This window comes from Rhinopithecus bieti, unplaced genomic scaffold, assembly GCF_001698545.2.
Source record: "Rhinopithecus bieti isolate Rb0 unplaced genomic scaffold, ASM169854v2 scaffold_9899, whole genome shotgun sequence".
NCBI classification, from domain to species: Eukaryota; Metazoa; Chordata; class Mammalia; order Primates; family Cercopithecidae; genus Rhinopithecus; species Rhinopithecus bieti.
Window position 1 is genome coordinate 6645041 of NW_016806979.1, and position 14312 is coordinate 6659352.

Here is a 14312-nt window from a genome sequence, read left to right on the forward strand (position 1 = left end):
GTGGGGCTTAGGGAAGAGGCTTAGAGGGGTGGGGCTCCAAAAACCTGTGGGGACTCCAAGGGGTGGGGGGCAGAGAAGGGACATGGGGACTCAGAGGAGCATGGCTCTGAGAGGAGGTGAAAGGGTGAAGGGTCTGGGTGGGGGGTACAGAGAGTAGGTAGGAAACCAGCTTCAGGGGGTGACACCTGAGTCCCTGCAGTTGATGAGTGGGGGCGGGGCTCTCACTTTGGTGAGGAGCCACTAGGCAGGGGCGCTGGGGTCAGCGCGGGCCTCGGGCGTCCTCAGGGGCTGCGGAGAAGAGCTCCAAGCACGGGGCGGAGGACCGGACGCAGAACATCATCATGGTGCTCAAGGACCGCATGAAGATCCGGGAGCGCAACAAGCCCGAGATCTTCGAGCTCATCCAGGAGATCTTCGCGGTGACCAAGACCGCGCACACGCAGCAGATGAAGGCGGTCAAGCAGAGCGTGCTGGACGGCACGTCTAAGTGGTCCGCCAAGATCAGCATCACCGGTGAGGGGACGTGGGCCGCCACAGGGCCCCTCCTTCTCCACCCTCTGAGACCTGTCTCATGCCCTGTCCCATGGCCGGGTCCCTCTCCTTTGCAGCGTGCACTCAGTCTCGTGCATTCCATCCCATCTCCGCGTGTGCAAGCATGTGGGGGGACATGCGTGCCTCCAAACGCCTGTTCATGGCGCTGTATCTGGGTGCGTCTTGGATGGTGCCCTCCAGAGTGAGACCCCAAGAAGAGGAATTGAGGGTGCATAGTTTATCTGGAAAGTGACCCCAGAAAGTCCTGGTGAGGGGCAAGGACTTGAGACAGGGATGGAAGGAGTCCTGAAGGCGATGCCTTGAGCAGACAATGCTATGGGCAACGGGCTCAGCCCATCCTGGGGCCATTGGGGACAACGTTGAGCATGCAGCTCAGTGTGACCCCACTCAGGGGCGAGGATACTGGCATTTCTCCACACCCAGCCTCATGTGGGTTTCCCCATAAACAGACCCCAGGATGAGGATTTCAGGGTATGTGGGTTATCCAGTGGGTGACCCCAGGATGGAGCTGGGGTGGTGAGTCAGGAAGGGAAGGCACCCTGCAGGGGGCGCTAACAAGCAGGAGCTATCGGAGACAATGGATTCTTGTGAGTGTCTGACCTCAGAGAGTTCACACCTAAGAGAGGTCCTACCCATGCGGAAGGCAGCTGGGGCACCTTCCCATCCTTCATGGGTTGGGAGCTCCCTCCCAGCACTTTGGGAGGCTGAGGCTGAGGCAGGTGGATCACCTGAGGTCCGGAGTTCGAGACTGGCCTGGCCAACATGGTGAAACCCCATCTCCACTAAAAAACACAAAAAAATTAGCCGGATGCGGTGGCATGTGCGTGTAATCCCAGCTACTTGGGAGACTGAGGCAGGATAATTGCTTGAACCTGGGAGGCAGAGGTTGCACTCCAGCCTGGGCGACGAGCAAAACTCAGTCTCAGAAACAAACAAACAAAAAACCTCTGTAGCAAGCCCAGCGTGCCCTGCCATTGCTCTCCAGCCATGCTGCAGGCGTCCCAATTATCAGCCTGTAGTGTGTGGCAGTGACTGTTCCCAGCATGCCTCGCTCCTAGAGTGCACACCTGTGTATGCCCTCTGTGTCTTCCAGTGGTCTGTGCGCAGGGCTTGCAGGCAAAGGACAAGACGGGATCCAGTGACCCCTACGTCACCGTCCAGGTCGGGAAGACCAAGAAACGGACAAAACCATCTATGGGAACCTCAACCCGGTGTGGGAGGAGAATTTCCACTTGTAAGTGCCTGGCTAGGTCCCTGGCCCCGTGTGGGGCACCCTGCTGGGGCAGCCAAAAGAGGGCTGCAAGCACAGGACTCACACTGGCCGCCTGACCCCGCCTCTGCCTCCTCCTCCTACCACAGTGAATGTCACAATTCCTCCGACCGCATCAAGGTGCGCGTCTGGGACGAGGATGATGACATCAAATCCCGCGTGAAACAGAGGTTCAAGAGGGAATCTGACGATTTCCTGGGGCAGACGATCATTGAGGTGCGGACGCTCAGCGGCGAGATGGACGTGTGGTACAACCTGGGTGAGAGAAGCTGGGTTCTGAAGGGGTGGGGACGGGTCCCAGGGATCCAGCCAGAACTGGAGCCCATGAAGAGCGGAGAGATCCGTTCTCAGGAGGAGTTTGGTCGAGGACCATAATCTGATGGGGAGCCAGGGTCTAGGAGCCCAATATGATGGGAGCAGGAAGCACCCATTCCAGGAGGGTGAGCAGAGCCCAGAAACCTCTTAGTTCAGCTTAGAAGGGAGGGTGGGGCAGAATCTCCATGTCCTAGTCTAATGGTGGAGGCAAGAAGCAAGAACTGGGAATCCTAGTCTGAGGGGAGAGACAGAGACCTAGGAACCAAATCTAAGAAAGAAGATTGAGCTAAATTTAAGAATCCTGGCTGGGGCCAGGCATGGTGGCTCACATCTGTAATCCCAGCACTTTGGGAGGCTAAGGCAGGTGGATCACATGAGGTCAGCGGTTCGAGACCAGCCTGGCTAACATAGTGAAACCTCGTCTGCACTAAAATACAAAATTAGTCTGGCGTGGTGTTGGGTGCCTGTAGTCCCAGCTACTCAGGAGGCTGAGGCAGGAGAATTGCTTGAACCCAAGAAGAGGAGGTTGCAGTGAGCTGAGATCATGCCACTGCACTCCAGCCTAGGCAACAAGAGCAAAACTCGCTCTCAAAAAAAAAAAAAAAAAAAAAAGAATCCAGGCTGGGGACGCCAGGCAGTGGCTCACATCTGCAATCCTATCACTTTGGGAGGGTGAGGGAGGCCAGTCACTTGAGTCCAGGAGTTCGAGACCAGCCTGGGCAACATAGTGAAACCCCATCTCTATAAAAGATACAAAAATTAGCTAGGCGGGGTGATACTCACCTGTGTTCCCAGCTACTCTGGAGGCTAAGGTGGGAGGATCACCTGAGCCTGAGAGGTAAAGACTGCAGCGAGCTGTGATCGTACTGCTGCACTCCAGCCTGGGGAACAGAGAGCCTTTCTCAAAAAATGAATATGGCCAGGTGCAGTGTCTCATGCCTATAATCCCAATAGTTTGGGAGGCTGAGGCAGGCAGATCACTTGAGGTCAGGAGTTTGAGACCAGATTGTCCAACATGGTGAAACCCTGTCTCTACTAAAAATAACAAAAATTAGCCAGGCATGGTGGCACGTGCCTGTAATCCCGGCTACTGGGGAGGCTGAGGCAGGAGAATCACTTGAACCCAGGAGGTAGAAGTTGCAGTAAGCCGAGATCAAGCCATGCACTCCAGCCTGGGCAACAAAGGGAGACTCTGTCTCAAAAAAAAAGAAAAAAAATGGAATCCAGGCTGGGCATGGTGGCTCCCACCTGTAATCCCAACACATTGGTTGGGTGGCTGAACTGGGAGGATCACTTGAGCCCAGGAATTCGAGACCAGCCTGGGCAACACAGCAAGGCCTTTGTCTCCATTAAAAAAAAAAAAATAGCTGGGTGTGGTGATGCATGCCTGTAGTCCCAGCCACTTGGGAGGCTGAGGTGGGAGCATCATTTGTGCCTGGGAGGTTGAAGCTACAGTGAGCTATGATCATGCCACTGCACTCCAGTCTGGGTGACGGAGTGAGACTCTGTGTGCCCCCGAACCCCCACCACAAGAAAATAATCCAGTCTAAAGAGGGAGGTATTGTTTGGGAATCCTAATCTGAGATGGCTGCTACAGATCCAAGAACCCTGTGTAAAGAAGTTGAGGCCGGACGCGGTGGCTCACGCCTGTAATCCCAGCACTTTGGGAGGCTGAGGCAGGCGGATCACGAGGTCAGGAGATCAAGACCATCTTGGCTAACACGGTGAAACCCCGTCTTGCAAAAAAATTAGCCGGGTGTGGTGATGGGCGCCTGTAGTCCCAGCTTCTCGGGAGGCTGAGGCAGGAGAATGGCGTGAACCCGGGGGGCCGAGCTTGCAGTGAACCGAGATTGCACCACTGCACTCCAGCCTGGGCGACAGAGTGAGACTCTGTCTCAAAAAGAAGTTGAGTAGAATCTGGGGAGTCCAATCTAATGGAGGAGGCAGGGTGTGTGAGCCTAATCTGAGGGGGTAGAAAGGACCCAGCCTGAGAGAGGTGAGCAGAGCCTGGAAACCTCTTAGGTTGGAGGACATCTAGCTATCCCATTCTGATGGGGGAGGCGGGAGAAAAGACCAGGGGTCCTAGTCTGAGGAGAGAGGGACAGACCCAGGAACCGTGTCTAAGATGTGTAGTCTCTGGGGAGCATGATTTGATGGGGGAGGCAGGGCCTGGGAGCTCAGACTGGGAAAGAAGCAGGGCCTACGGCTGCTAGTTTAAGGAGGGAGGCACCTACCCAGGAACTTGATCTGAGTGAGGAAGCAAGGTCTGGGATCCTTGTTTGAAGGGAGAGAGAGGGCTTAAGGAATTCTAGCCTAAGCGGGAAGGCTTAAGCCTAGGGAGCCAATCAGAAGAGAGACACCAAGCCCTTCGTTTCCGGAAGTCTGGGAGGACTACAGAATTGTGCATCTATTAAAAATTGCCTTGGGAGGCCGAGGCGAGTGGATCACCTGAGGTCAGGAGTTCAAGACCAGCCTGGCAAACATGGTGAAACCCCGTCTCTACTAAAAATAAAAAATTAGCTGGACGACAGATCTCAAAAAAAAAAAAAAAAAAAAAAAAAAATTGCCTATGGCTGGCCGGGTGCGGTGGCTCATGCCTGTAATCCAGTACTATGGGAGGCTGAGGCAGGTGGATCAGCTGAGGTCAGGAGTTTAAGACCACCCTGGCAAACATGGTGAAACCCCATCTCTACCAAAAGTTCAAAAATTAGCCAGGCATGGTGGCAGGCACCTGTAATTCCAGCTACTCGGGAGGCTGAGACAGGAGAATCGCTTGAACCCAGGAGGTGAAGGTTGCAGTGAGCCGAGATCGCCCCACTGCACTCTAACCTGGGCAACAAGAGCAAGACTCTGTCTCAAAAAAAAAATTGCCCACGGCTATAGTGGGAAGTTCTGACGCTGTCATCCTTTTCTGCCCTGCAGACAAGCGAACTGACAAATCTGCTGTGTCAGGTGCCATCCGGCTCCACATCAGTGTGGAGATCAAAGGCGAGGAGAAGGTGGCCCCATACCATGTCCAGTACACCTGTCTGCATGAGGTGAGGTTCATTGCTTGGCCCCTCCCATACCATCTCCACTCAGCATTCCTGCCTGCCCGGCTCTTCCTCTTTCTGGCCACACTATCCACACTCTCCTGGCCTTCTGAGACTGCCCGCCATGCCATTCCCTTTACCTGGAAAACTCCTCACTATCCATCACGGTCCAGATTCAGCGTCACCTCCTCTGGGAAGCCCTCCTTGGCCTCCAGGTTGACTCTCACTACTCACCATCAGGTTCTTCTTTCTATTCCAGCCCTAACCACTGAGGATTGGGCTGTTTGTGTCTGGGTATGTCTCCTCCAGCTGCCTGGGGTTCCTGGAAAGAACTGTATCCCCAGGAACTAGTTTGTTGAATGAATGCTGGTGAATTAATCAATGATTGAATAGATGAATGAGTGATGAGTAGATAAAAGGATGGATGGAGAGATGGGTGAGTACATGGATGGATAGATGGATGAGTGGGTAGATTTGTGGCTAGATGGATGATGGATCGATTATCAGATGGATGGCTATGTGATTGAACTATTGAAAGTATAGATGTGTGGAAGGGTGAATTTGAGGGTAATTGTTAGATGATGGATGGGGATAGATGAATGATGGATGGATAACTTGATGAGTGGATAGATAGATTGCTGTATAGATGGTTGAATGGGTGGATAGATGAGATGTTGGATGAGCAGAGTAAGATGGATGGGATGGATGGAAGTGTGGTTGAGTTATTAGAAGGAAGATTGAGTAGATAGGTGAACTTGTTGATAGTCAGATGGGTAGATAGGTGGATGGATGGATGGATGGATGGATGGATGAATGGATGGATGGATGTACAGGCAGATGGACAAATGGATGAATGGGTGGGTGGGTGGGTGGATGAATGGAAGGATGTGTGGTTAAACTATTGCAAGTATTGATAAGTGGGTTCATAATTTCTGAGTATTTAGCTGGATGGTTGTGAGTAGTTGGTGGATAGATGAGGAATAGATGGATGGATGGATAAATTGATGGGTGAATGGGTGGTTGGTTGTATGGAAGAATGCATGATTGGACAGGTGGATTAAGTTGTGGATCAATGTATGAGATGGATGGATGGATGGGTGGATGGATGTGTGGTTGAACTACTGAAAGGTTTGAAGAGTGGATGGGTGAAATTTGGGGTAGTTAGATGGGTGGGTGTGTGGATGGATGAAACAGTAGATGAATGAATTAATGAATAAACAGGCAGATGGATGACGTAAGCTGCCCCAGACCCTGGGATCTCTGACCCCTGGCGATTGCTTGCACTCTCCATGACACTTTCTCTCCCATGGTGGCAGAACCTGTTCCACTTTGTGACCGACGTGCAGAACAATGGGGTTGTGAAGATCCCGGATGCCAAGGGCGACGATGCCTGGAAGGTTTACTATGATGAGACAGCCCAGGAGATTGTGGACGAGTTTGCCATGCGCTACGGTGTTGAGTCCATCTACCAAGCCATGACGTGAGGCTGCAGGCTGGGGTGCAGGAAACAAGAGGGAGGTCACGAAGTGGGCACTGGCAGGTCTGGGTTGGAAGGGATTCTCAGGGGGAGGATCCAGAGAGGTAGTGGGCATGGTGGGCGGAGGGTTCGTAATTTCTCTGGCGATCAGGACGGCATTGTGGTTGACACCTGGAGTGACATGGAAGAGAAGGAGGAGTTAGAAGCAGAGATAGAGGCTGGGGATGGTGGCTTAAGCCTGTAATCCCAGCATTTTGGGAGGCCAAGGTGGGCAGATCACTCCAGGTCCAGGAGTTCAAGACCAACCTGGCCAACATGGTGAAACCTCATCTCTACTAAAAGTACAAAAGTTATCCAGGTGTGGTGGCGTGCCCTTATAATCCCAGCTACTCGGGAGGTTAGGGTGGAAGAATCGCTTGAACGCGGGTGGCGGAGGTTGCGGTGAGCCGAGATTGCGCCACTAAACTCCAGCCTGGGTGACAGAGTGAGACTCCATCTCAAAATAAATAAATGAATAAATAAATAAGAAGCAGAGTTAGAGCAATTCAAATGGATATAAAGATGGAGGGGAGAGGAGATGCAGAGACCCAAAGGACAGAATCAGGCAGGGGATGGTTTGGGAGGTGATGGAGACCCACTCACAGATGCTGTCTTAGAGGCATTCTAGAGGGGAACTTGGTCCATCCCAGCTGGACCCCTGGCACAGTGCCTCCTGCTTCCTCTCTCCAGCCACTTTGCCTGCCTCTCCTCCAAGTATATGTGCCCGGGGGTGCCTGCCGTCATGAGCACCCTACTTGCCAACATCAATGCCTACTACGCGCACACCACCGCCTCCACCAACGTGTCTGCCTCTGACCGCTTCGCCGCCTCCAACTTTGGGGTCAGTCCTGGGGACTGGGACTGGAGAATGAGGGAGAGCCCAACTTTATGCCAGTCAGATCTGATGTGACTCCTGGGTCCCCAGTCTAGACCAGACTGCTGAGTGACTTTCCACCAATCACTTCCCGTCTCTGAGCCTCCATTTACTCCTCTGTAGATTGCTGTAGAATGGAGGCTGGGCGCGGTGGCTCATGTCTGTAATCCCAGCGCTTTGGGAGGCTGAGGCGGGTGGATCACCTGAGGCCAGGAGTTCGAGACCAGCCTGGCCAACATGGTGAAAACCCGTCTCTACTAAAAATACAAAAGAAAATTAGCCGGGGGTGGTGGCCTGTGCCTGTAGTCCCAGCTACTTGGGAGGCTGAGGCAGAAGAATTGCTTGAGCCTGGGAATCAGAGGTTGCAGTGAGCCAAGATTGCGCCACTACATTCCAGCCTGGGCAACAGAGCAAGACTCTGTCTCAAAAAAAAAAAAAAAAAAAAAGAATACTATAGAATGGAAATGGACATTACAAGGGTGGTGGATGAGGTATACTTAGTGTACAGTAGGAGCTCAGCCAGTATGGTGGCCATGTCCTGCTCCATCCATCCTCCCTTCTCCCCTTCCTCCTCAGAAAGAGCGCTTCGTGAAACTCCTGGACCAGCTGCATAACTCCCTGCGGATTGACCTCTCCATGTACCGGGTAGGAAGTGCATGCAGGAGGATTTGCTCACCCTATGCACGTGTGTGTGCCTGGAGGGGAAAGCTACCAGCAGGTGTGTGCGTGGGAGGACCCATCTTCACGTGTACGGTGTGTTCCTCTAGCGTGTGTGCACCTGCATGGGCACTACCTGCCCTAATGTGCTTGGTGCATCCAAGCAGATCCCCAGTTGCTTCAAGGTGCTCTAATCAACCCCCAGCCTAAAACCGGGAAGCCTTTGTATCCCCCTGAAAAGCAGTCTCCCATCCTCCCCCAACCTTCTTCCATAACCCCACCTCTCTTCCTGCTTCCAACAGAATAACTTCCCAGCCAGCAGCCCGGAGAGACTCCAGGACCTCAAATCCACTGTGGACCTTCTCACCAGCATCACCTTCTTTCGGATGAAGGTAGGAAAGGATCTAGTTGCATTTGCCCTTCAAGGAGGGTTCTCTAGGATTCCCAGTTCCAGGACAAGTGACATTCCTCCTGGAGAGTGGCAGCTTTTCTCAGTAACCTTCCTTCATACCCCTTCATTTCCTTAAACCCAAAATGACTCGCAGTCACTTCCTGGGGACCTCCTGTCGCAGCTGTGACCGCCTGTGCCTCTCTCCCTCCCTTCAGGTACAAGAACTCCAGAGCCCGCCCCGAGCCAGCCAGGTGGTGAAGGATTGTGTGAAAGCCTGCCTTAATTCTACCTACGAGTACATCTTCAACAACTGCCATGAACTCTACAGCCGGGAGTACCAGACAGACCCGGTGAGACTCCAGATGGGTCGAGGGAACAGTGACGCTAACTAGACAGGCTTAAGTCCCAGCACTGCCTCTTCACGAGGGATTTAACTCTTCTGAACCTCAGTATCTTATTCTGCAAAATGGGGTCATTAACCCACATCTCAGGATTAGGGAGAAGAGTTCATGAGCTATAAGGTTTTTTTTTTTTTTTTTTTTTTTTTTTTTTGAGACGGAATCTAGCTGTCACCCAGGCTGGAGTGCAGTGGAGCGATCTCGGCTCACTGCAAGCTCCGCCTCCCGGGTTCACGCCATTCTCCTGCCTCAGCCTCCCAAGGAGCTGGGACTACAGGCACCCGCCACCACGCCCGGCTAATTTTTTGTATTTTTTGGTAGAGACGGGGTTTCACCATGTTAGCCAGGATGGTCTCGATCTCCTGACCTGGTGATCCGCCTGTCTCGGCCTCCTAAAGCGCTGGGATTACAGGCGTGAGCCACCGCGCCCGGCCGTGAGCTATAAGTTTAGATAAAATATAGTAGGCAGTCAGTACACTTGGCTGCATAGTTGAGTTTGGCATTAAAAAATTGCTTTTTTTAGGCCGGGCGCAATGGCTCAAGCCTGTAATCCCAGCACTTTGGGAGGCTGAGGCGGGTGGATCACGAGGTCAGGAGATCAAGACCATCCTGGCTAACATGGTGAAACCCCGTCTCTACTAAAAATACAAAAAACTAGCCGGGCGTGGTGGCGGGCGCCTGTAGTCCCAGCTACTCGGAGGCTGAGGCAGGAGAATGGCGTGAACCCGGGAGGCGGAGCTTGCAGTGAGTCGAGATCGCGCCACTGCACTCCAGCCTGGGCGACACAGCGAGACTCCGTCTCAAAAAAGAAAAAATTGCTTTTTTTGAGATGAAGCTTCACTCTTGCTGCCCAGGCTGGAATGCAGTGGTATGATCTCAGTTCACTGCAACCTCCGCCTCCCAGGTTTAAATGATTCTCCTGCCTTAGCCTCTCAAGTAGCTGGGATTATAGGTGCCCACCACCACGCCTAGCTAATTTTTTGTATTTTTAGTAAAAACGGGGTTTCACCATGTTGGCCAGGCTGGTCTCGAACTCCTGACCTCAGATGATCCACTTGCCTTGGCCTCCCAAAGTACTGAGATTATAGGCATGAGCTACCACGCCCAGCCTGGCATAAAAATTTATGTCTGGCATACAGTCACTGTTCAGTAAATGTTGAGTTAAATTGAATTTATTTATTTATTTATTTATATTGAGATGGGGTCTCACTCTGTTGCCCAGGCTGGAGTGCAGTGATGCAATCATAGCTCACTGCAGCCTTGACCAGCCTTGAGCCTTGACCTCAAGTGGATCCTCCCACCTCAGCCTCCCAAGTGGCTGGGACTATAGGCATGCGCCACCATGGCAGGCTAATTTTTGTATTTTTGTAGAGATGGCATCTCACTATGTTGCCCAGGCTGGTCTCCTGGGCTCAAGTGATCCTCCTGCCTCAGCCTCCCAAAGTGCTGAGATTACAGGCATGAGCCACCACTTGTAAGGAGCTTATAGCCTATCATGAGGGAAACATGTACAGACTGGAAATTTACAAACAGGGATGGTTAGTATTGAGATAGTGGGATCTCAGGAGGCTGTGGGAGCTGGAGGCAGCCCCTACCTAGGTTCTGATAGGATATAACACATAAGCTATGTTCAGTTCAATTTGATTTCATTCTGTTCCTTTACATTCAGTTGACTACAGTTGGAATCAGTCTTGTTCTCATTTGAACTGAGTTGAGGTGAACTGGATTAAATTAGATTGTTTACTTCAACCATAATCAGTTTAGTTCTATTTATTTCTATTTGGTTGACTTAAGTTAAAATTGTTCTTGACAAATTAGTGAGCCAGGCTGGGCTCAGTGGCTCACACCTGTAATGTCAGCACTTTGGGAGGCTGAGGCAGGAGGATCCCTTGAGGCCAGGAGCTCAAGATCAGTTTGGGCAACATAACGAGACCCTATCTTTTCAAAATATACAAAAATTAGCCAGGTATGGTGGCACACGTGTAGTGCTGGCTACTTGGGAGGCTGAGGTGGGAGGATCACTTGAGCCCAGGAGTTTGAGTCTATGTTGAGCCATGATTGCACCACTGCACTCCAGCCTGGGTGACAGAATGAGACCCTGTCTCTTGAAAGAAAAAAAAAAAAATAGTGAGCAGAACTAAGTTGGTTGATTGCACTGAGTTTTATTGAGTACAAATTCATTCATTTCCATTTAGTTCATTTACAGTCAAGTCAGGTTGTTCTCAACTGGGTTAAATTGTCTTGAGTTAGGATGAACTGGGTTGTTGGATTAGATGCAATTGATTTCAGTTGAATTGAGTTGAATTGGGCTAATTTCAGCTGATTGCACTCATTTCCATTGATTAACAAAAGTTGGGTTGAATTGCCCTGCATATGTGAGGTTGGATTTAGGTAGGTAGAATCGGATTGGGTTGACTTGGGTAGAGTTCAGTTCAAGTTGATTTATTTCCATTATTTTGATTTGAGTTGATGTTGATCTTAGACAAGTTGATTAGGTTCAATCCAATGGAGTTCATTTGAGTTTAATTCAATCCAGTTAGGTTGAATTGCACTCCATTCAGCGTAATTGGCCCCAGTTCAATTCCATTGATTTAACTCTGAGGAAGAACTTACTTCCGTTAAGCTAAGTGGGCTTGATTTGCATTCATTTCATTTCCATTTGGTTTAGTGGAGCTGGGTTTGTTCAACTAAATTTGATTTCATTTATTTCCATTCAGTTTTAGAGTGGAGTCTAAAAATCTTAAGCTTTATCAAGCTGCATCGACATGAGCTCTGTTTGGGCCAGTTTAGAAGTTCAGTTCCTCTCTATATAGACTTCTTACCTGAACTGTATACATGTTAATAGGATGCATTCCTCAACAACCTCATGTTCTTCAGTAATAAACTGACCGAGACACCAACCTCTGGACCCCCTATAACCGAGATCTCCACTGCCCATTTCAGGCCAAGAAGGGGGAAGTTCCCCCAGAGGAACAGGGGCCCAGCATCAAGAACCTCGACTTCTGGTCCAAGCTGATTACCCTCATAGTGTCCATCATTGAGGAAGACAAGAATTCCTACACTCCCTGCCTCAACCAGTGAGTTGCGTATCTGCGTAGTTGAATTATCTGGGTGTCATCGTGTGTTCGTATACAACTTTGTCTTGCGTGTCAAGGTGATTTTCTCTAATTACACAAATGTGCACCTGGGGGTAATTGTGGGTCTGATTGTGCCTGTGCAAAATTCAAATATGGGTACAATTTGCAAACAGAAACATAAAATTGTGTGTATGTTCACAATCACTGGTATAATCAGACATGTATTTTGTGTGTATTCATTTGCATGAATAACAGTGTGTACATGTGGAATTTTGTGTGTGTGTGTAGGTTAATTAATAATAATGTTGCTCGGCCGGGTGCGGTGACTCACGCCTGTAATCCCAGCACTTTGGGAGGCCGAGGCGGGTGGATCACGAGGTCAGGAGATCGAGACTGTCCTGGCTAACAAGGTGAAACCCCGTCTCTACTAAAAATACAAAAAAATAGCCGGGCATGGTGGTGGGCGCCTGTAGTCCCAGCTACTCGGGAGGCTGAGTGAGGCAGGAGAATGGCGGAAATTCAGGAGGCGGAGCTTGCAGTGAGCCAAGATCGCACCACTGCACTCCAGCCTGGGCGACAGAGCGAGACACTGTCTCAGAAAAAATAATAATAATAATAATAATAATAATGTTGCTCAAGTATTACTATGTGCTACCCTAACACATATTGTACATTTAAATTGCATTATATCTTACACATGTGGATGTAAGCAATTTTGTATATTGTTGTGGTCAATGGGTTTTGGGTTTAATTTGTATATGTGTAAAATTGTTGAATGCACTTCAACATACAATATTGTACAATATACAATATTGTGTATTGTGTATGAATATGTGCACCATTTTTGTTTGTGGATTTATATGTCTGTAGCATTTTCATCTGTGTTAGCTGAATAGGCTCCTGTGTTCTATTTCTCCGCCAGATGAGTGCTAGAGAGGACTCTAGCTTTGGGCTGTTAACATATCCTGATTAGGGAATTAAGATCAGGGATTTGGATGGACTGAAGTGTGGGTGGATGAATGGATGGATTAATAAACAGATGGGGTCGGGCACGGTGGCTCTCACTTGTAATCCCAGCACTTTGGGAGGCCAAGGCGGGTGGATCATTTGAGGTCAGGAGTTCGAGACCAGCCTAGCCAACATGGTGAAACCCCATCTTTACTAAAAATACAAAAATTAACCGGGCGTGGTGGTACATACCTGTAATCCCAGCTACCGGGAGGCTGAAGCAGGAGAATTGCTTGAACCCAGGAGGCAGAGGTTGCAGTGAGTTGAGATTGTGCCACTGCCCTCCAGCCTGGGGTGACAGAGCAAGACTCTATCTCTAAATAAATAAATAAATAAATAAATAACAGATGGACAGATAGATTGGTAGAAGGATGACTGTGTGGATAAACGAATGGATGGGCTGGGCATGGCGGCTCACGCTTGTAATCCCAGCACTTTGGGAGGCCGAGGCAGGAACATCACCTGAGGTCAGGAGTTTGAAACCAACCTGGCCAACACGGCAAAACCCCATCTCTACTAAAAATACAAAAAATTAGCTGGGCATGGTGACTCACACCTGTAGTCCCAGCTGCTTGGGAGGCTGAGTCACGTGAATCATTTGAACCAAGGAGGTGGAGGTTGCACTGAGCTGAGATTGCACCACTGCACTCCAGCCTGGGTGACAGAGTGAGACTCTGTCTCCAAAAGAAAAAAAAAAGGATGGATGGATGGATGGATGGATGGATGGACAGATGGATGGGTAAATGGATGGGTGGATAGCTGGATAAGTGAGTAAACAAATGGATAGAGGGATGGATGGATAAGTGGATGGATGAATAGATAGATGGGTCATTTAATGGATGGGTGGATAGTTGTATGAGTGGGTGAATGAATGGATGGAGGGATGGATAAATAAGTGGATGATGGAAGGATGGATGGATAGATGGGTAGGTGTACAGATGGATAGTTGGATGAATGGGTGGAGGGATAGATGGATGAACAGATAGATGGGTGGTTGAGTGGATGGATGAATATTTGGATGAATGAGTGAATGAATGGATGGAGGGATGGATGGATGGATGGATGAATAGATAAATGGATAGGTGAACGGATGGGTGGATAGTTGCATAAGTAGGTGAATGAATGCATAGAGGGATGGACGGATGGATGGATGGATGAATAGATAGATGGGTAGGTGGATGGATGAATAGATAGATGGGTAGGTGGATGGATGGATAGATAG

General features: G+C 50.1%; 1 protein-coding gene across 1 annotated transcript in view; it reads left to right on the top strand.

Moving 5' to 3' along the window:
- Positions 1-14312, top strand: part of UNC13A (unc-13 homolog A) — a 96416-nt gene that overhangs the window by 45735 nt on the left and 36369 nt on the right. The window contains 11 exon segments of the mRNA XM_017879566.1: positions 286-513; positions 1646-1732; positions 1735-1786; positions 1912-2081; positions 5060-5175; positions 6486-6649; positions 7376-7526; positions 8136-8204; positions 8519-8608; positions 8823-8957; positions 11949-12082. Of these exon segments, the coding sequence (XP_017735055.1) occupies positions 286-513; positions 1646-1732; positions 1735-1786; positions 1912-2081; positions 5060-5175; positions 6486-6649; positions 7376-7526; positions 8136-8204; positions 8519-8608; positions 8823-8957; positions 11949-12082 (1396 nt within the window).